Raw genomic sequence first — 22795 nt, 5'->3', positions numbered from 1 at the left:
TGCCTATAGCACCTGGCATTCCAAGGTGGTCTCCCATCCAAGTACTAACCAGGTCCAACCCTGCTTAGCTTCTGAGATCAGACGAGATCGGGCATGTTCAGAGTGGCTTGGTGGTAGACCCAATAAATTTAATAAAACTAAAAAAAATTAGTATAATATTTAAAAAACATTGTCTTTATTACTGTAGCTTTGTAATAAGTCTTAAAGATGGGTAGTATGAAGTCGGTCCTTGACTTTGTTCTTCAATATAGTGTTGACTATTCTGGGTCTTTTGCCACTCCATATAAACTTTAGAATCATTTTGTTGATATCCACAAAATAACCTGCTGGGATTTTGATTGGGATAATATTGAATCTATAGATCTAGTTGGGAAGAACTAATATTTTGACAATGTTGAGTCTTTCTATCCACATACTCGGAGTATCTCCCCATTTGTTTGTAGCTTTTTTGCATTTTTTAATCAGAGTTTTATAATTTTCCTCATTTGAATTGTGTATTAATTTTGTTAGATTTTTGTTTTTTGGTGCTAATATAAATGGTATTGGGGTTTTAATTTAAAAAATTCAATTATTCATTTCCTATTTGATTTTATTAAAATAAAAAAATTTTGCTTGAAAAGCTTTAATTGACCACACTATTATAATTCTCTATAACAAAATTAGGCATGTATCAGTAGATTGAAACATTAAGATGGAATAGAGGTTCTATGAGTCAGGATTCTCCAGAGAAACAGTACTGAGATACATATAATATATAAGGCTTGGTTCATGCAATTATATATTCTGAGAAGTCCCACAATCTGCTGTCTGCAAGCTAGAGCCCCAGGAATGCTGGTGATGTAGTTCTGAGAACAAGAGGGCTGATAGTGTAATTCCTAGACAAGGGCAAGAGAAGATTGATTCCTAGCTCAGCGGTCAGGCAGAGAATAAATTCCTCCTTTCTCTACCTTTTAGTTCTATTCAGGCTCTCACAGATGGGATGATGCTCCACCCACACTAGGGCAATATGCTTTGCTTAGTTCACCATTTCAAATGCAATCTTGTCCAGAAAAACCCTCAGAGACACTTCCAGAAATGATGTTTAATCTGGACACTCCATGTCCCAGTCAAGCTGACACGTAAAATTAACCATCACAAGAATAATCAGAGTTAGTGTTCTGAGGCAGCGGTCTTCAAACTGGGGTATATATGCCTATGGTCCTATACAAAGACTTTTTAAGGGATATAGATAGTAATAAGGAAATTGATGTTTAAGGAATTGATTTTATAAGGGCAATTTTCTTTCGTATTTCTCTCACTTCTACTTTCTTATAAGACATCTTATAGTTGTCTCTACATACCACATGTGGTAAAGAATTGGAGACTTACAGTTTAAGGCCAACGTAGTTGATCAGGTTCAGGACAAAACATTTCAGGAAAGAGGCAAAAGGCCTTGCAAGGGAGTGACCTAGAGCACACCATGTGATTCATAGCAGATGTTCGACAACTATAATGAGAGTAAATAAATCACTGATTGATTAAACAATCAGCTCCATGTTCTGCTCCACTTCCTGCAAACCTCTACTATGTAGGAATAGCACCTCGTCTTAATCTGACATGAAACTCTGCATGCTAAAATCAGAGGACTTTAGATTTTGGCCTATCAGGGGTTTAGTTTATTTTATTTTCAACAAATATTATTGAATGACTTCTACATATGTATCATCAAGGTAGGATACACTGGCAAGTTAGTAAGTTAGTAATTAGCTTACAGTGAGATAATGCTAAACAGGGAATAAACAGTATGCCAAGGGAATATACAGGAGGAGCACCTAACTCAGACTCGGTGTCCTGACCGGAGAGAGTAAAAACCTTTTTATTTTTTTGAGGAAGAAGAAATTTTATTTTATTTTTAATTTTTTTATAAAAATGTATTTTTTTTTTGTTTTTTAAATTTTTATTCAAGTTGGTATAAAATGTTATATTAGTTTCAGGTATACAACATAGTGAGTCACATTTATATACCTTACAAAGTGACCACCTAAGTGTAGTACTCATCTGTCACTGTGCAAACTTTTCACAGTATTATTGACTATATTCTCCTTCACCTTTTTTACCCATCCCCACCACCCCCTCCCCTCTGACAACTATCAATTTGATGTTTTTTTTTGTTTATTTTTGTTTTTTTCAGATTCCACATATAAGTGGAATCATGTCATTTGTCTTTCTCTGTCGGACTTATTTTACTTTGCATAATGTCCTCCAGGTCCATCCACATTGTGGCAAATGGCAGGATTTCACTTTTTATTGCTGGGTAATATTCCATTATATTTTATATATATGTGTGTGTGTGTGTGTGTGTGTGTGTGTGTATGTGTGTGTGTGTGTGTGTGTATCTTCTTTATTCGATACCTCAGTTGCTTCTATAACTTGGCTATTATAAATAATGCTGCAATAAAAAAATTCTTGAATAAGGAGCCTTACAAGTTTAGTCACAGACATTTGAAGGGGATAGAAAGGAGGCTAGGAGAAGTGAATAGAGATAAGCCTGGAAAAATGAACCGGGGTCAGATACTAAGCTATTTGAACTTGTCATAAGAAGAAGAGCCACTGAAGGGTTTTAAGTACAGAAGAGACTTAAGGATCATTCTTATTAAATTAATCCCAGTTAAGAGGCTGTTTGGGTTTATTGCTTGAGACCTAGTCTGGTCTCACTTAAAAAGGTTGATATGACAAGGTTATGCCTCCCCGCCTTTGAGTGTTCTCTTTATCTGGCACACCCTTCTCCTATACATACCCTCCCAATTCTTCCCTCTAGATTCAGTTCACATTCTATTGCCTCCGGGCTTTCCCAACATCCCCAATAAAGATAAATGTCAGATATCAGAGGGTTCAAGGCAGGAACTCTTGAAAGGGAGGAACTGTTGTTGGGCAGTAGGAGTGTGATGTGTGAAAGCAACATTTTGTGAACTATCCCTAATCGTCAAACCTGAGCTGGTGTTATAGCAAATGAAACGGAAAGACAGAGAGGCATGTATTAGACCCAGAAACAAACCCACAGTTTTCGGTTAAGGTGTACGGGTGTCCGTGGGCGATTTCTTTGGAGGAAAAGAATAGTGTCCATAGTTTGAGACGAGAGAATTGTTGCTAGAAAAAACAGGAGAAGCTAAAGAACACACTTTGGAGTAAGATGATTTTTATTTTGGACGAGAAGAGTACTATTTAAGGCCTCTATCCTCTCTGAAGAACAGAGAAAGAGCTACGAAACGCTGCTTAAGCACCCAGCCAGAGACCAGGCCGAGTTAGTAGAGATGAGAGCACGCTACAACTCCAGGCTGGATCCCAAAGGCCTGGAACCTTAACCCTCAACTACTGCTTTCTCAAGTTCCACTCCCAGAGCTGAGACAAGGTTTAGGAAAGTCCCGACGTAGTACCCATCGAGAAACACGGGTAGTGAGGGCGGGGGCGCGCGTGCGCGCGGCGCGCAGGAAGGCGGCCTGGAAAAGAGGGAGCGCGCGCCCTTCACGTGACCCGGCCCGCGGGTGGCGACGCGTACGACGCACCTCTCACGTGGTCTGTCTCCAGCCCCGTCGCCGTCGGAGGCGGGCGCGGGCGCGTCCCTGTGGCGGGTCACCCGGAGGAGTTGGTCGCACAATTATGAAAGACTCCGCTTCTGCTGCTAGCGCCGGAGCTGAGTTAGTTCTGAGAAGGTTTCCCTGGGCTGTCCTTGCCCGGCGGCCTCTGCTGCCGCCTCCGGAGACGCTTCCCGATAGATGGCTACAGGCCGCGGAGGAGGAGGAGGTGGAGTTGCTGCCCTTCCGGAGTCCGCCCGGTGAAGAGAATGGTACTGGACCCACGCAGGCCCCGGCGGGGAAATGGCACTCGGGTTGCGGGCAGGGAAGGGGGAGGACTTGGCGGGCAAGTGTGTGCGCGGAGCCGCGCTTACTGGGGTGAAGGACCCCCAAATTGCCTTGAGACTTCCGGACTTGCCCTGGCGACACCGGAGTGCAGTTCATGCAGTGGTGAGGGGCAGGAAGCAGGTAGAAAGTATGACGCGACACCTCGTCGCGGGAATCCCGAGCGGAGATCCGGCTCCAGCGAGGGCCCCGCGTGGAGGCAGAGGCGCGAGCCGGGGAGTACCTGGCTGAGCCCAGCAGCCACAGCGCGCCAGACGCAGCGCTCAGCCTCCAAGCTCCGCATCTCCCGGGAGCGCGATCCTCCTGGCGCCAGTTGCTGGCAGATAAGGGAGCCAAATGCTCTGCTCAAGTTCAGCATGGGGAGGGAGGGCTGCGAGGGAACAAAAAAGGAATAGAGGACACGGGGTTGGAGCTGTGCCGTGTTTGCGGCGCAGCGGATACTCCACAGGTACATTTCCCTTTTGGAGCCAAAAGGGAGGGATTTCACTTTACTGATGGTAGATCTGGCTTGGAATTTTCTTTAGTAATGTTTAAGGGTTTTATTGGGGCGCTCCTGTAGGTACGGAGGCGATGTGTTGTCTGGATTTATGTCGAACTAACTCATCCATTGCCCTAGAGAAGGGTTGGTCGTGTTTTAAACCGAAGGTGCAAACGAGTGGAGAGAGGAATGCGGTGCATTGCAGGTTTTGATACAGTTTTTTTTTGTTAATGCTAGAAATCAAATTTGAAGATTTCCTGCAAAGACATTTAAATCAGGGACTCGAAGAGCGAGGTAGATATTTCTGGTCTGTACTTGAACTTGATAGGCTTCATGCAAACAACTCTCCCTCTGCTGGAGTCTGGCAGGTTTACTTTTCTCTAGAAGCTAATTCAAGTGCCATACCAAACTGAAACCACAAATAGTTATACTTTGAAAAAATAGGCACCTTCCATTATTTTCCACCTTCTTTGGTAATGTAAAGTCAGTAAAAACGCCATTTTATCTTTTTCCTAATTTTTCAAAGAAGAGTATGTTAAGTTCCTTTACCGTCGCTAAGTTTTTAAAATTATTACTTAAATGGCGTTTAAGGGAATTTGGGGGAAAAGGGGAAGTTGGATCAAAGTGCCTTTAAAAAAAAGCAAACCATTAATACTAACACTTAAGTGATGTATCTAGTTTTCCCTATTTTAGTTAATAAATAGCATAAATTCGAACATACCAATTAAGTATTTTGAAAAAATATTTTAGATATTTTAGAAAGTGGAAATGAAAATGATTCATCTTCAAAGTCATTGCTTCCTAATGTTTTATTAAAGCAGCCAACGACTTTGTTTCTAGTGTCTTTCTACTGAAAATATAATTTCTTAGCCTTCAGGTGCTATTTTAAATCCAACCTCTTAGTGTCTTGCTATCTACTTTGACACCTAGCCTTCAAATATTAAGGTGTGTCTGAGTTTCTTCTGTTTCTGCTGCCTTTCCATTTATGTCTAGTCTTTTATAGCAGATGTGCTCCCCTAAACAATACGTTTGTGTATATAAATTGTGCATTCTACTGGTCACATAGCAAGAACTCAGTATTGAGTTGTACATCCTGTTAGCAAATCTTGTTGATTCTGCAGGGAGAAATTCTCACTTTAAAATTTGAAATTAAGAGTCTGATTTTATTCTTTTCATTGCTTGCATCCTAACTGCTATTGATTTGTATGATTTTCTTTATTCCAGTAAAATTATAGCAAAACCTTAGGATAACCTAAAACTGAGGTTCTCCAATAATTTGTTGAGCCTCCTCAACTTTTAGGTCAACACTGTGATCTAAAAGTTCACCAACGTATGTTGTACCTACACAGTATAATTCATATTGTAAACTCTTATTTAAGGCATTGCTTCTGGTAATCAGTTTCTTCTTTGACATTGAAAGAAATCATACAAAATTTTTCACCATTTTAAAAAGCTTTTAAAGTGATCAGTCAACTGACCAAAAAACAATACAAAACAAATAAAATACCAAGAAACACAAGTTTAAAACTAGAGTAGAATCCTATTGTGTAAAAATTATCTACTGTGGCTACTAGAAATATATGCGTTATTCATTTGGCAATATTTTAGTGTTTAATGTATTCCAAACACTGTGATGAGCCCTGGAATGGCAAAGATGTGTTAGACAAGTTTCCCATTCTCAGACAGCTTATATTCTAGTTATTTATAAAAGACAACGGAACATGCATACATTACTTCATAAAACAAACTTCTAGTGTCTACTATGTTGCAGGCACTGTGATACTTAATAGTTTTGAAGGGCAATATTGATATGTAAAAAACAATAGTGTGATACTATTGCATGGATTACTGTAAAAGTAGAATAGGCTGGCAAAGGAGCTGATAGTAGTAGAGGTGAAGTCTTGTAGAGTCAGTAGAATTGGAAATAACCTAGAATTAGAAGGGACATTAAATTGGTGGTTTTAGTCTAAGGGAACTGAACTTTAGAAGAGGAGTTTATTCTGGGAACTACTCTACAAGTACTGTATAGGCAAACTTTGGAGATATTTTGGGTTTGGTTCCAGACCACTGTAATAAAGTGAGTATCCCAATAAAGGGAGTCACAGATTTTTTGTTTTCCCAGTGCATATAAGTTACGTTTACATTGTAGTGTAGTCTGTTAAGTGTGCAATAGCATTATGTCTTAAAAAAAAATGTACATACCTTAATTAAAAAATACTTTATTGCTAAAAAATGCTAACCAGCACCTTAGTCTTTTGCTAATGGAGGGTCTTACCTTCAATTTGTAAAATATGTGCTCGCTTTGGTAGTACTTATACTAAAATCAGTTTGTAAAAAACAAAAACAAAAAAACAGTATTTGCAAAGTGCAGAAAAGCAAAGTGCAGTAAAACGAGGTATGCCTTTACATAGTCTGGAATGAGTGGCATATAGGATAATATGGGGTACTGGTGAGAGTGTTATATAGTCAAGGACCAGATATCTGAGGGCAATATATGTCATGCAAAGAAGTTTGAATTTTATTGTTGGGGGTCCATTTAAGGAAACAATAATAGAGGGTGAATTGGTGTGCTAAAACTCAAAAGAGAGATCCTTAAATCGGAGGCTATAGCAAGACTGACCAAAATATTCAGGGCTTGAAATAGAGAAGTAGTAGAAAAAAGAAACAGATTGAGATGTTTAGGAGTTATAATATTCAGAACTTGGTTACTTTTATGGAGTAATGTGTGCACATGTGTGTGCACATGTGTGTGCTGGCAAGTGTCAATAATAAGAACCAGTCATAAACTGAAAACATGTAATAGTTGAAGTCATTACTTAAAATGTGCAAATGTAATGCTTAAAGGCATACTTACATTTTTGTTTTTGATTTTGAAATGAAAGTCTGTTGAAGTAAGCAGTTGCAAAATTTGACAGTTCTGATTGTAGATATTTTTGATCTAGTGCTCTAATACTCTTTTTTAATATTCTAATATGAGAGATTACAAACATATAACGATATAATAGTAAAATGAATCACCACATACCCATGACCAGTTTCAACTGTTTGAAACATGTAAACTTTGTTTCTTCTGTTATCCGTCTTATTCTCCCTTAACTGGGTAACAGAAGTCCCCGCTTATCCTCAGGGGATATATTCCAAGACCTCCCCACCCCCACTGGTGCCTGAAACTGGGAATAGTACCGAACCCAATACATACTATGTTTTTTCCAATAACATACATCCTGTGATAAAGTTTAACTTATAAATTAGTCAGAGTAAAAAAGTAACAATAATAACTAAATAAAATAGAACAGTTATAACAGCATACTATAATAAAAGTTATGTAAATATGATCTGTCTTCTCTCACACACACACCCCAGTCTGAAAACAGAGAGGGCTATTAAGTGACTCATGAACAGGTAGCATATACGGTGTGGATACCCTGGACAAAGGGATGATTCACATGCCAGGAGGGACAGCAGGACAGTGAGAGAGTTCCTCATGCTATTTAGAATGACATGCAATTTAAAATTTATCAATTTTTTATTTCTAGAATTTTCTATTTAATATTTTCAAACTACGGTCGACTGTGGGTATCTGAAACTGTTGAAAGCAAAAATGCAGATAAGGGGGACAACTGTAATTTAAAAGCAAATCCCAGAGATATTTCGTCTGTAAATACTTCATTGCATATATCTCTAAAAAGATAAGGACTCTTAACACATCTGCAGTACTATTAACACACCTAAAAATTAATAATTCTTTAATATCATTAAACATTCAGCATATTTCTCTGATTCTCATGAGTTTTATTTTTTTGGTTGGTTTGTGTCAGGATCCAAAAGAATTCCACACAGCATTTGATGATAAATCTTTTAGCCTCTAGTACCCCCTTCTTTTTCATTTCTGTCTTATTATTTACCATTTATTTATTTATTATTTACCATTTATTTAATGGAAAAAATCCAGATCATTGGACCTGTTGAATTTCTTAGTTTGGATTTTGTTGAATGCATCTATTTAGTGTCGTGTAGAATATTCTTTTCTCGTCTGTATTTCCTGTGACCTAGTGGTTAATCTAAAGAATCAATCAGATTCTAGTTTGATATTTTAGCAAGAGTACCTCACAGGCAAGGGCTGTGTACTTTGTATTGTGTCACATTAGAAATTCTCTGTCAGACATTCACATAATAGTTTTAGTAGTAGCCATTGATGATTACTGCTGTTACTATATCTGTTATAATGTTTTTAAGTGGATGCTGCGCCTTAAATGCTTGTTTTAAGTTTGGTACCTAGAGGCAAAATTTAGAGTGGTTGAGATTAGGATATGAGCTTCTTGTGACTGTCTATGGGGATTTAAATTGAGTCATTTATATTAATTGATATGAAAGAAGTTCATGTGTGTAACTTTTGCAATTATTAGATTAGTTTGAATATGAGTGAAATGTTTCACTTGAATTGGATCGCTTCTAGTTTATCTTTATAAAAATGATTGGTTCTAATTTGAATTAAATTAGTGCTTTTAGATATTTTGTTATCCTTTTGGTTCGATTCATCTTGTTATAAAAAATTACTCTGGATCTTTTGGGGTAATGTGTGTTTAGTTTCTTGACCATTTAGGACTTTTAGAACGTTGTTGAAGAAATTTTGGTGTATGGAGGTAAGCAGTTTATTGAAGTTGGTAGTCTTGACTCTTCACCTAGGCATCTTTTCCAAGTCACACTCTTTGATCATCACTGTTACCCTCTCTATAAATGGTAGATGATAATCTTTCCTTTACTCAACCTCAGGAACAATACTAGGGTTAAAGTCTGTGAAACACTATTGCCCTTCCTTGCATCATGAAAACATGTTAATAACATAATACCTCAACTATCCAACTGCTAGACTTCTGGGAACTTCAACCTATGGAAACCCAGCTCCTTATGGAAAGAAAAAAACCTTTTGAACTAACCCATTATCAGGAATGTATCAACATTGAGCTCAAAGTTCACTGATTGAAAAATATGTGTCAAGTGAAATTTAGTAGGCTTAGTTACCTACTTTTCTCTGACAATTTGGTAGTATATTGTGAATGATAGAAGTGAAGTTATCTGAGTAGTAGACAATTATTACTATAAGGAGGAGACTGGAGAAGAATTAACTAGACTAGAAATATGGGGCTGTAAATTATCCTTTAGTATATGAACCAGTGGTCTTCCTTGTCTTCAGTATAATTTACCATACTCAATACACAGAAAGTATTCTTGACTAAAAGGAGAGTCTAATAGGCTTTAGACACATTTTCATAATATTAACCAACATGTTTTAGCGTTTGGTTGTGGTCATTCTAAATTCTTTACATATATCAATTGCATATATTACTTTCAAGAAAACTCTATGAAGTAGTTTTTTCCTCGATTATTTATATAAGCAACAAAAAAAGCAAAATCACTCACCAAAGATCATAAGGCTAATAAGTGGTAGAATAGGTGTTGACTTACCAAATTATAGAAACTGGAAGGAGGATCTTGATATTCAGGGGCATGTATATTTGTGAGATCTCAGATGACAGGTGTTAAGTAAAGACTTTAGATCATTGAAAAATGTTTTATCTTTTAAAACAATTTATTGTACCATAACTTCTTCAAATGCTATAAAACCTAGAAGACTTTATTACCAAATATCTATGTGATAACCTTATGATAAGTTATTTACAAACTCAGTTGTATACATTGTATTTTGACAAAGTGCAGAGATTTACTAGTCTCAGAGGATCCTTGGTAGATTGAAGAAGTCATTAAGCAAATTTCTGTGATGGGTATAGCACTCTTTAATAAAAAACATGGAAACCTATAATGAAAATATCAACAGAGTATATGGTTTACTCACAATATGAAAGCTCAAGTTTTGTAATAGAGTATGTCTTGATATTTACATTAGATTTCTCCTTTTCAGATTAATTTTTGTGGCATCATCTGAAAACTTAAACAGTTTTACTAAATAGTACTTGATTCAGTACAACAGTTGTATTGAATTAGATATATGTGATGGATCCATTTAAATCAATAGATTTTGTCACATTGGGAAAAATATCTAAACAAGGAAACAGGAATAAAAGTGAATTTAAATTGTATAATTTGACCTGTATATAATATTTTTAAATAAATGTATATAATTGGAGTTCTTTGGTAATTGGTTTTTTGTTAGGTAAATCAGATATATTAAAGTGGATAGATCATAATATAGCAGACATCCATGTACCTGCCACTCAGCTTAAGAAATAAAATATTACAGATAAAATTGAAGCCTACCATGTACCCCATCAAAATCCCATTCCGCTTTCTACTTCTGTACACATAACATTTTAATCTTTACTGCTCCTTTACATATTGTTATAGTGTTGTCACATAGAGTATATATAATATATAGTGTTTTTTTATATTTCTGCATTTTACTTATATGGAATGATGTTAATCTTTTTATGGACCATGTTGTTCTTTTCTTTTTACCCAGCATTTGGTTTTGGAGATTTATTCATGTTGATAGTGTAAGGTCTAGTTTGTCCCTTTTAACAGTTGTGTATTCATTCTATGAATATGTTATACATTGTTCTTGCGTAGTTCCCAGTTCTTTACAAATAATAATGCAACTTTCTTGTATGTATCGTCTTATGTACAAATGTGGGAATTTTTCTGGCATGTATATATCTAAAAGTAGAATTGCTGTGTCATAGGATAGGGGTCTTCAACTTTATAGATATCGCCAAAATTTTGACCAAAGTAGTAGTGTGGTTTACACTCCCCGTAGAAGTATACAAGAGTTACTTTTTTTTTTCTCCCAACTTCTTTGCCATTACTTAGTTCATTAGGTTATTTTATTTTGCCAGACTCATGAATGTGAAATAGTTCCTCATTGTTTTAATTTGCAAGACCCCAGCCACTAATAATGTTAAGTTTTATTTCAGTTCACGGGTTTTTGGCTGTGGTTACCTCTTTTCTAGTAAATATACTGTGTATAACTTCTGCTCTGTTTTTTATTAGATTATCTTATTTACTTGTAGAACTTCTTTATATATCCTAGATACTAATCTTTCTTTTGCTTTTATGAGCTGCAAATATCTTCTCCAGTCTATAGCTTTTTAATTTTTTACTTTGTTAATGGTAGGCTATGTACTTATTTTTAGGTTGTTGATGTTACATTGGTTATTTTAGTGTAATACTTTATCAGTATTTTCTTTATATCATGTACTTTTTTTTATCCTGAGCTCATAAAGTTATCCTTTTTTTTTCGTAAAAGATTTAAAATTTTGCTCTCACATTTTTGACTTGAATCCATCTAGTATTTATTTTTGGATTTAGTGTGATAGTTCATATATATATAGTATAATAGTATATTTTCTCTCGATTTGTATTACTCTCCCCATCACGCACCAAGTTTCCTTAAATGCAAGTTTCTGTTTCTAAGTGATTTATTCTTTTGTTCTGCTTGTTTTCCTGTGTCAATATATTTATTTTGATTTTTTTTTAGCAATCTCAGGTGTCTAGGTAAAATTTCACGACTTAGCATAAGAAATTTAAAATGTTTGATTTTTTTTTTGGCTAACATACTTATCTTTTTATCCTAAAAAGATGAGTTTTGATCCCTTTTCATTTTACTAATAATTGTTTACATTAAAATGAATTTTTTCAGGTAAGACTTTCTATATAATACCTGAGGAAAAAATTAGTACTGTTTGAGCTAAATTTAGGTTGTCAGCTTTTTAAGCAGAGTATGCCTACTCTTCAATTGGATATCTTGAACTCCATGATATGGCACATGGCAATTGCTCATACTTTTTTTTTTTTTTCAATCAAACATTTCTGTTCTACAAATCTGAGGCAATATTGGGCTGTTCAGTAATCAGGGTAGCAATCTCTATGAGGTCAGCAGGAAAGCTAAACCAACAGAATATAAGATTAGATGTAGTAGGATTCCCTTTACAAACATAGGCATTATCTGAATCTGTTTAATTTTTTAATACGTAAAACTTCACCAAATATTTGTCATTCCACGGAGGCTTTTTAACAGTGTCTTTAAAACCCTCTCAGAGGGTTCACATCTGAATTATCAACAATATTTAATTAATAATTAGTTGGAAAATTATATAATTGTATTAACCAATGTTACCCCAATAAACTTAAAAAAGTAAAAATAAAATAGTTAAGCCAATTAAGAGTAAGAACAGAACTGTAAAATAAGGGCCTGCCTATAAGAGTGCCAGAAGGTCAGATATATTGAACTCTGATAAAGGAAGTTAGAAAGTGCCAATCTATTTCAGCATTTTGCTTTAGGTTAGCCTTACTTTTTCTTTGTTATTGTCTGTGCCATTCTTGGCAGGCGTGTTGCCTCATGTACAGATTTATCACATAACTTGAAATTTCTAGGTGTGTCTGTAGTGATAATTTATTAAGGGTATGCCTTTTATTTGTAGACAAACCCTTTTTTAATTTGATTACCCCTTCTTTTGAGTATGAGTCATATTTCCTTGTTTCTTCTTATATCTGGTAATTTTGGATTGTACCATAGATATTTTGAATGTTACTTTATGGAGGCTCTGGGTTCTGTTATAGTCTTCTGAAGACCATTGGTTTTTTTTTAAGTAGTTGTTATGGATTGAATGTTTGTGTTCCCCCCCAATTAAATGTTGTCCCCCTAAAATTAACCCCAGTGTTATGGAAATGGAGATTGGGACTTTGGGAGGTAATTAGGGTTAGATGAGGTCATGAGGATAAGGTCTATGTAAGAGACACCAGAGAGCCTGCTCTCTTTCTCCACCATGTGAGGACACAGTAATAAGAAAGGTGTCTACAACAGAAGGAGAGCACTCTCTCTACTAAACACTGACCCTGCTGGCACTTTGATCTTGGATTTGAGTCTCTAGAATTGTGAGATAATGAAGTTTGGTTGTTTAAGCCACCCAGTCTTATGGTATTTGTTATGGCAGTCCAAGCAGACTAAGATAGTAGTTGATTAACTTGCCTATTCAAATTCCAAGCTCCGTCACCCTTCAGTGGGCAGCAAAAATATATGTGCAGTTATTTTATTCTTACCTGGACTGCTTGGAGTCTCTCTCATGTATACATAACTTCATGGGTCAGCCAGAGATTTGAGCAAAGTTAATATGCAATATTTAGGGCTCCCTTTCTTGCAGCATTTTCTCCATCACTTCTCAGCTGCTGTTTTCACTTTGAATTTGGTATTCTGGTTCTTTAAACCAGTAAGACTGGGATTTGTATTAACAGCTCAGTTTTAACAGCTCAGTAGGTGTATGAGTCCTGTCTTCAGGCAAAAAGCCTTAAAAATGAGAAACTTATTCTGTGCTGTTCCTTTTTGCCAAGAATAGACTCCATCCAATTTCTGCCTGCTTTTGGTTGCTCTTCAGTGCTGTTAAGTAGTCATTTTTTGTTTTTCTTTTGTCTAGAGTTTATGGTTGATATCTGTGGGAGGGTTAGTCCAGTAGAATCTCCACATATGGGAACTCCTTTCTAGTATGAATATATAGAATCTTAGAGTGTATTTAGTCATAAAAAATAGATTAATTTCTGCATGCTACTTCGAAGTAGGATTTTAAAGCAGTCTTTAAATTTTATCCCCAGTTTTTGCCGTCAGCTTGTATGCAGGTAGGTTGTGCTGGTACTAATTTGTTTGGAGAGTAGAATGTGGTTAGAGAGGTTATTTATAATGTATATTCCCCTATTGCTGGTAGACAGGAAGAATTAATAATTTATGGAATTTTGAAGCATAGTTAAGATTTGACTATATGCCAGGCATTGCGCTAAAACACCTTGAATGGGTCATTGTGTTTAATGTTCAGAGCAATGTTTTGAGATTATTCTATTTTACAGGTAAGGAAATGTTGCGAGATTATTCTATTTTACAGATAAGGAAACAAGTTAAAAAATTTGCTTAAGGTTGCATAGATGATAAACAACAAAGCTAGAATTCTAACTCAGGTTAATCTGACTCCAGAATCTGTTCTTTAATTATTGAAGTTGCCTAAATGATTTTTAAGTTTCCGTCTTGTGCTAACATTATCTAGTTACAGTTTTTACCTTACCTAGAACACTTAAGTTTAGGAATTTTCTGATTTGTGTTCGCAGTGTGCCATCTCTTGGTAAAATTTAGTAATGCAGCTTAGCAAAAGAAGTATAAAATTAGGAATTTTATACGTGTATTTATAATTCAGGGCACATTTGATTGGGTAACTGATGGCAGAGCAGAAACTCAGAAAGTAAAAAATTGTAGAAACCTATCCTTACAAAGGATTTACAGCTCTCAACTGGGGTATGTGACTATCGGGTATGTGAAGCCAATTCCTAATGTAATAAATGAAGGCCACAAACAACAAGAACGTTGTATGTGGGGAAAATATATTTACATTTGGCGGCTACACAGAGTAAGAGGCAGTAAGCCCTTGAAATAAACAAAATTGGTGAATAGGTAAGGTAGAGGAAGCTGTAAGAGATAATTTTAAAACATGGTATGTCATCGTATGTCCTTGTAGGCACAAATTTGGTAAAAATTTGGGAACATCAGAGTGATGTGATTTAAGTGACTTAGCAAACAGTTATGCTAAAGTTTTGGATGGATTCGCCAATTAGAAACTACTATGGAAGGTTCGAGGTTGTAAAGAGTTAGTACTGGCTGTTTATTTGTAACAAAAATGATAAAATGAGACTAACTTGTGAGCAAGATTTGTTCTAAATTCTGAAATCCAACAACATCCCTGTTTTGAGTAGTTTTATATTTTGTAAGTGACTAAAGTATGTTAGGTTGGTGCTGATTGGAAAAAAAACCGTTATTTCTGGAAAAAAGCTAGACGTATGTACTCATACACTAAATTTTTTGGTCTATGTTGTTTAGGTTTTATGGTTATATTCATGTGGCCTATTTACATGCTTTTTAAATTTAAATTCCTGCAGGAAAAAGTAATTTCATTAATTTACATTAAAGCTCTTTAGCCCCACCCTTCCCCCCACCATTGAAAAGCTACTCTTGACTTTTCATGAAGATGGTGCTGAAAGTGAAGAAGGAAGCCCCTCACCCTCCCTAAGCTGAAGCCAAAGCAAAGGCTTTGAAGGCAAAGAAAGCAGTGCTGAAAGGCTTCCACAGCCACAAAAAAAATAGAAGATCCACTCGTCACTTACCTTCTGATGGCCCAAGGCACTGTGGCTCTGAAGGCAGCCCAGATTTCCTCGGAAGTGCTCTCTGGGAGAAACAAGCTTGATCACTCTGCCATCATCAGGTTCCCTCTGACTACCAAGTCAGCCTTAAAAAAGATAGATGACAATACACTTGTGTTCATTGTGGATGTCCAGGCCAATAAACACTGGATCTGATGGCCCATGAAGAAGTTCTATGCCGTTGACGTGGCCAAGGCCAACACTCTGATCAGGCCTGATGGAGAGAAGAAGGCATATGTCCAATTGACTCCCAACTATGATGCTTTGGATGTTGCCAACAAAATTAGAGTCATCTAAACTGAGTCCAGCTGGCTAATTCTAAATATAAAAAATTTTCACAGTAAATAAAAAAGAAAAGCAACTCTTAATACAAGGACTTACTGGGGTTGTAGAACTGGATAGAAAGGACATTGGTGTCCAAAAAACAGTGTAGGAGAAGAATCTGAGGGGTTTGGCACATGCTTGTTGGATCGAATTGATTTAATGGGAATGGGAAAGACCTATGCCTTTGTGGGATTTAGAGGATGGGTTGGCAAACTATGCCATGTGGGCCAAATCTGGCCAACGCTTGTATGGCCTTGAGCTGAGAATGGTTCTTACATTTTTTAAGGGTTAAAACAACAAAAAATATGTGACAGATAGTTCGTGGTCCAGAAAGCCTAAAGTATTTGCCATTTGGACTTTTATGGAAAAAAATTTGCTGATCCCTATTTAGAGTATGGCCATCCTTCAAGAAGTGGGGATATTGAAGGAAATATCAGTTTAAGGGGAAAGATGTTCATATGGGCCCCAATAAGCTGCACATGTTGTTGGAAATTCTAGAGGTGAATTGAAGAAAAGATGAGAAACCAGAACTATATTAATAGTCTGTAGTGTTTATTTTTCATAAGGTATTGTGCTAAACTAAGGGATATGGAAATTACCTGTTCTGTTCATTCCTTTACTAGTCCATGCCTCCATTGTTCCTCCCTAAAAGACTGTGGTGGCTCTAGTTTATTTTATTTGTCTCTCTGCCAGATTAATCTTCCTAAAGAGAGCTCTGATCATTTCTTATGTCAAATGCTACTTGGGACTCATTTTTCTTCCATATATAACTATCTCTTAAATAAAAATGTCAATGAAACTTTTATTTGCATTTAGTAGGCGAGCATAAGCTATGAAAAGTATATACCTGTGGTTCATTTTTATGAGTATTTCAATTAATAAATATCCAAACTTTTGCAAGCCAGCATTTAGACTTAACTGCAGTTGAGCAGTCATTTTGAAATGTATTGATGGAATTCTTCCATCCCTATCCCCACCCCGGTTTGATTAACTAGAGTTGCTTTAGTCAGGCTATTGCTGAGGAGCAGAATAGGAGAAAGAAAAGGGGAAAAACAATACTGGTTAGCATCAGTTAGTAATTAACAGTACCTTTTAGGAGAGGTATGTTAGCCCTTCTGTTTTTTTTTCCCCCAGAAAATTTTATACTGAGTGATCACATAGGAGTTTCCTTTTCGAAAGTAATGTATTTCTATTTACTTGTTTCAAAAAAGATGTAAGAAAAGTGGCACATCAAGTGATTTTTAAATGCTTCTCTAAATTTCTTTTAAAATGTCAGTAGAGGCTTTAGAGCTAGGGCAAATTATTAGCTGTATGACTTTGGGCAATTCCCTAAAGTCTCTGCATCTGTAATGTGGCAATACTAATAGTACCCAATAGAATTTCTGTAACCATAGAATAAGTTAATGCATATAAAATATTTAGAACAAACTGGCAAACACTATATCTACTAATTAAATTTATCATTTTTTATATGCATTTTGAGCAAAGAGTTTACAAAAGATACAATGTCAACTCTTTTTCGGCAACATTTTTTATGTGACGTTTGGGTAAATTATGTGGATTGGGAAACTATAACGGTCCGGTGATACAGAAGTCATAACTTTGGGTTTCCCTGTGTATGATAACTCTTATAATTGGGCATATGCCCGTGGGGACTTTGGAAACTATGTGTATGAGGTTGTTAGGGGGGATATTTGCTTTTGAGGGGCATGAGGCAATGGCAGATCCTGTACCTACTCAATGTGTATCTTGTTGTCACCTTGCACTTGAGCTGTCTGCTGCATGGTTGATCCAGAGATTCCCACCAGAGAGGAACAATTGATACTACCTTGTTGGTAATCTGTGACTTCTGATCTGTTTTTCTAAGAGGCTGGTGCCAAGTGTGGTCTCTTTATCTCTAATTGAGCCTAAGAAGAACCTCCTGGTGGGCTTCGTACCCTTTTGACCTTCATTTATTGTATAAAACAGTTTATTTTTTTTTCAAGTGTAATGGGTTTTTAATTTATTTATTTTAATTAGTTTCAAGTATACAGTACATTGGTTAGACATCTATATAGTTCATAAAATGATCCCCCCAACTGCTCCCTCCCTCCCCTGGTCCTCCACCTAGCAAACATGTTAAAGATGCTATGCCTCACTTCAGATTATGGTTGTGGAGTGATTAAAGGGGCCATCATAGGAATAATAAATATACCAGCAGTTTAACCCACATGGCTGGATCTTTTGGTTCTTTAGATAATGCTCTAAATATGTTCCTGGGGATGGTTCTATTGCTCTATAGTTATGTAAGGGAGTAGGGGGAATGGAGGTGGCATTTTTAAATAGCATAAGCCTCATCGAAAGGTGACATTTGCTCAAAGACTTGAAGGAGGTAATAGAATGAAAGTAATATGGTAGGATGCAGAGATGCAGAGCACTAGGACCTTAAAGATTATTGTAGGGACTTCGGTTTTTATAAAACTCTCAAGTAAAATGTGAAGATATTGGAGAATTTTGAGCAGAGAAGTGACATGGCATATTTTAAAAGGATAACTTTATCTCTCTTGAGGAATAGACTGTAAGGTGGCATGAGTGGTTTCTGCAGTAAGCCAGGCAAGAGATGATGATGGCTTGGATTAGAACAGTAGCAGTGGAAGTTGAGAAGGGTTTAATTCTGGAAATGTTTTGAAAACAGGTTGACAGATTTTGCTTATGGGATTACATATGAAGTATATAAGAAGAGGAAATCAAGGATGTCACTAAGTTTTTGCCTTAAAAAAACAGAACTGGAGGAATAGAGTTGTCTTTTACTGAGATGGGGAAGACTGCATGAGAAATGAGTGTTCAGGTGAAAGATGAGTTTAATTTTGGCCGTATCAGGTTTGAGATGCCTGTTGGACATCAAAATGAAACTGTTGAGTAGGCAGTTGGATATATAAGCATGGAGTTCAGGAAAGGATCTGGCACGGAAATATAAATTGGGAGTCATCCAGTGAATTGATGGTAACTTGGCTGTGAGCACTAAAAGAGTGAATATAATTGCAAAAAAGAATTTCAAAGTTCGAGTGAATATAATTGGACAAAAGAAATCCAAAGATTGGGGAGAAGAGGAGGAATCAGCAAGGATACAAAAGGAATGGTTAGAGAAGAAAAGAAAACCAAACTGATGAAAATGTTTGAGCAAGATGAGAATGATCAACTTTGTTAAATGCTGCTGACATTATCAGTGAAGATGAGTCCTGAAAATTGACCTTCAGATTTAGAGAAAATCAGTGATCTTGTTGAAACTCATTTCAAGAGAGTGGTTGTCTTGGAAGCCTAACTGGAGTGGGTTTTAGAAAGCATGAGAGAAGAAGAGGGAAAACCTTTTTCTAATGATCTTGCTGGAGAGGGAGGCAGAAACATGGAGTGTTAGCTTGAGGAGGGAGTACAATCAAGCAAAGGTTTGTGTGTTTTTTTAAAAAATGAAGAGAATAATAGCATGTTACGTGCTGATGGGAATGAATAAAGAAGGAAAAGAAGGGAGAATTGGTGGAGAAAGTCCTTTAGTTACTGAGGCGTATGAGATCTAGAGCAGAAGAGGAGTGTGGTTGGACTTAACTAGGAGCACAGGTAGTCACAGGAAGGAAGAGAATATGTGGTTGTAAGTACTCAGAGGTAGATAGATGTGATAGAAGTTTGTAGAAATTCTTCTCTTGTTGCTTCAGTTTTCTCAATGAAATGAGAAGTGAGGTTATCAATTTAGAGTGAGGCTGGAGGTTTGAGGAGAGAAGGAGATGGTGTGAAATCACGCAGGAGAGTGAGAAAATGTACCAAGGAAATATATTATGAGTATTATAATATATTGGGCATCATTAAGGGGCATTTGAGGTTTGTGGTCATGGTTTTAAAGTGAAACCAGAGGGCATGGTTTTTTTTCTTTTCCTAGTCATATGAACAGTATATAGGTAGTTATGAAGTGGGTAAGGAATTTGGATTAAATCTGGGTTGAGTGTGCCAGATGTATTCTAGAAGCAAACATGAGTTCTAATACAGTGAAGCTACAGAGATTGCTACTTTTCTTTTTTTCCTGGGAGGGATGTAGGGGAATCTGATTCTTCAAGGGAATACCAGGTTTTAGTTAGAATAAGAAGGTGGTAGAGGCACTATGCTAAATGAGCTTCAGAGGGTAGAGCATTTTGCTGATGAAGGACCTAAAGTTCCAGAGGACATTCTCTGATTTTTGTAACTGCAGGATCACAGTGTAATTTGCTCCTACCTAAGTGAGTCTATTTAAAGGAAAGTAATTGACCTAGGAAGTAGACATTTTGAATGAGAGGTGGAATTTTAGAACCATAATTAGAGAATTTGGAGGATAGACTAAGGTTTATCATTATAGTACCTGAAGGATTTGACAGAAACCAATAAAACTTTACCCATCATAATTTTATCTAGAATATCTTCTCTTAGAGATTTCCTTTTGGAATATAGGCTCTTTTTGTACTGTCCTGGTGAGATCTATAGATCTATATATTTATATCTATATGTATGTTAGAGCCTGAAATCTTTAATCTACTCTATCCTTGTAGAGTTTTGCCTATCTCAGTACATAATGTCTCATCCCTTTTTAATCAGTTAAGCATAGCAGAGTACGGAATCTAGGGATCCAGTCAGAAGTTTTAAAGGTCTTTTAAATTTGAAATAAGTTGAGATTTACAGTAATTGAGGAAAATGTATTAATCTTCCACAGTGATCCTAGATTTGTTTTATTCTCCATATTAATTTTTTGCTGTATGTATTTTGAAACTGTTTTATTTGGTTATTCATATTTAAGATTGTTACTGCAACCTGGTGAATCAAACATTTGTAATCATGCCATAACCTGCACTAACCCTACTGATGTTTTAGCGTCTATTTTTTGTTATCTTTCTTTTGATTAGAATTTGCTTGATATCTATTTCTGTCCCAGTACCATTGACCATTACATGTTCTTATGCTTTAGGTATTTCTCTACCAAATAGAATATGGCTAGGATTTATTTTTTTAGTTAAATCCTACAATCACTTTTAATTGGTTTTTGAACGATCCGCTTCCTGGGATTATACCAGCCCTGTTTGAGGTTTTTGGCTTACAGTGTGAATCTCCCAAACTTAATTTCCCTCCTTTCTGGTTATTTGAATTGGCAGTATCTGCACAGCATTATTGATGTAATAATTTAAATCACCCTGGACTTAAGTGGAATGGTTCTAATATTTTGGGTGTACTGTCATCAGTAAGCATATAGTATATAGTAAATATTTAGCAAATTGAAAAACAAATAGTATATAGTATATATCATTATATTATTTTCTTGTAATATTAGGGGATTAATTTACAAGCCATCTTTTAAAATTTTTTGTTTCAGTCCCAGAAATCCTGGATAGAAAGCACTTTGACCAAGAGGGAATGTGTATATATTATACCAAGTTCCAAAGACCCTCACAGGTAAGTATACCTTTGTTTATTTCTGGGTTTTTCTAGAAGTTTGGATGTAAATTATACTGTTATTTACTTATTAAGAACTAAAGTTATTAAATTATTTGTAGTCACTGTTTATTTTTGTGCTTACTGTTAATGTTGTTCTTACAATGTAACATCATGTTTCTTAACCAGAGAGCATAAATATCATTTCCTGGGTCACATTGCTAATAATTCATAAAGATGGGTATGGAATTTAGATCTTTTTAGTTCAATGTGCCAGTTCTAAAATATGACACTATTGTTCTTCCATTGAGAGAAAATTAAGGATTTGCTTTGTTTAAAAAAATAGATTGTGTTATCATTAAGGAGTTTATTTCCTATAATTTTGTTAATTTAATTTTGCAATAGAAATTAAAGTATTAGGTGTTGAAAAAATCTCGAGTTGTTATTAAGTGTTCTTGGCTGTTGTCATCCGTATGAGACATAATCTATAAATACAGTTAGCTGGTCATTTCTCTTTACAATAGTTGAATTTTAAAATTAATTTTATATGTATAGGTTAATACATGGATTTACAAGGTACCAAAAGTTATAAGTGAAAGTATCCTTTCTGCATTAACTGTAAATTCCCCTTAAGGAAACTGGTATTACCTATTCCTTGAATACCTTCCAGAAATAGTCTTTGCATGTCCAAGTAGATGTATATCTACTTCTCCTTTTCTACTTTGAAATATATACTGGTTAGTCCATTGTATTTATTGTCTTGGCAATAGCCGTATTGTTCTTATTGTTGCATCTTTTTAAATTATATGTCTGTATTGTAATTTGTTTTAGTAGTTTCTTATTGATGGACATTTTACCTGTTCTGTTTTTCTTTTTGCTGGTTGGAAAAAAATGCTGTAGTGAATAACCTGGTACATTAATCATTTTACACATATGGTACAAATATTTTTTAGGCTATACTTTTAGTGCTGGAATTGGAGTTTGAGAAGGAGTTTACATTTTTTATTTTGATGAGTATTGCCAAGTTGCCCTACATAGAGATTATATCAGTTTATACTCCCTCCAGCAGATGTGAGGGAGTATATTCTCTATATTCTTGCCAAAGTATTGTCTTAAAGGATTTTTAAGATATCTTTTCTAGTCAAACTCCTTTTGAATTATTTGTTCATGTTTTCCTTTTTTATATATATTTGATAAAGCTATAGATTAGGAAAACTAACCTTTTGTCTGCAGCTATTGTTTCAGTTTGTTTTTAGACTGCATTAGTGGCATATTTTTGCCACGTAGAAATGTATTTTTATGTAGTTAAATCTGTCAGTCTTTTTTCCTATAGTTTCTGGGTTTTATGTCATACCTATTGTATTTAAAATATGGAAACTGTGCGAGCTTAAAAAAATTGTTATTTGACTTTATAAAGCAAAGTATAAAATGATCTATGATATCTATTAAAAAACTAAATTTATGATTTTTCTTTGTTTTGTACTTTTAT

At 35.7% G+C, this 22795-nt stretch overlaps 1 protein-coding gene and 1 pseudogene across 2 annotated transcripts in view; one reads left to right on the top strand and one right to left on the bottom strand.

Moving 5' to 3' along the window:
- LOC111736371 lies at positions 1–119 on the bottom strand (annotated as a pseudogene).
- A 3425-nt stretch (positions 120–3544) lies between these two features.
- The window catches only part of TRPM7 (transient receptor potential cation channel subfamily M member 7), a 101823-nt gene continuing 82572 nt past the window's right edge, over positions 3545–22795 (top strand). For both annotated transcript variants that reach the window (XM_023527845.1, XM_011355104.2), the window contains exons 1-2: positions 3545–3823; positions 21248–21327. In XM_023527845.1, coding sequence (XP_023383613.1) covers positions 3821–3823; positions 21248–21327 — 83 coding nt within the window. In that variant the 5' untranslated portion in view covers positions 3545–3820. The remainder of the gene's footprint in view (positions 3824–21247; positions 21328–22795) is intronic.

This window comes from Pteropus vampyrus, unplaced genomic scaffold (assembly GCF_000151845.1).
Source record: "Pteropus vampyrus isolate Shadow unplaced genomic scaffold, Pvam_2.0 Scaffold19, whole genome shotgun sequence".
Taxonomy (NCBI): domain Eukaryota; kingdom Metazoa; phylum Chordata; class Mammalia; order Chiroptera; family Pteropodidae; genus Pteropus; species Pteropus vampyrus.
This window is presented reverse-complemented; position numbering and strand designations above follow the sequence as displayed.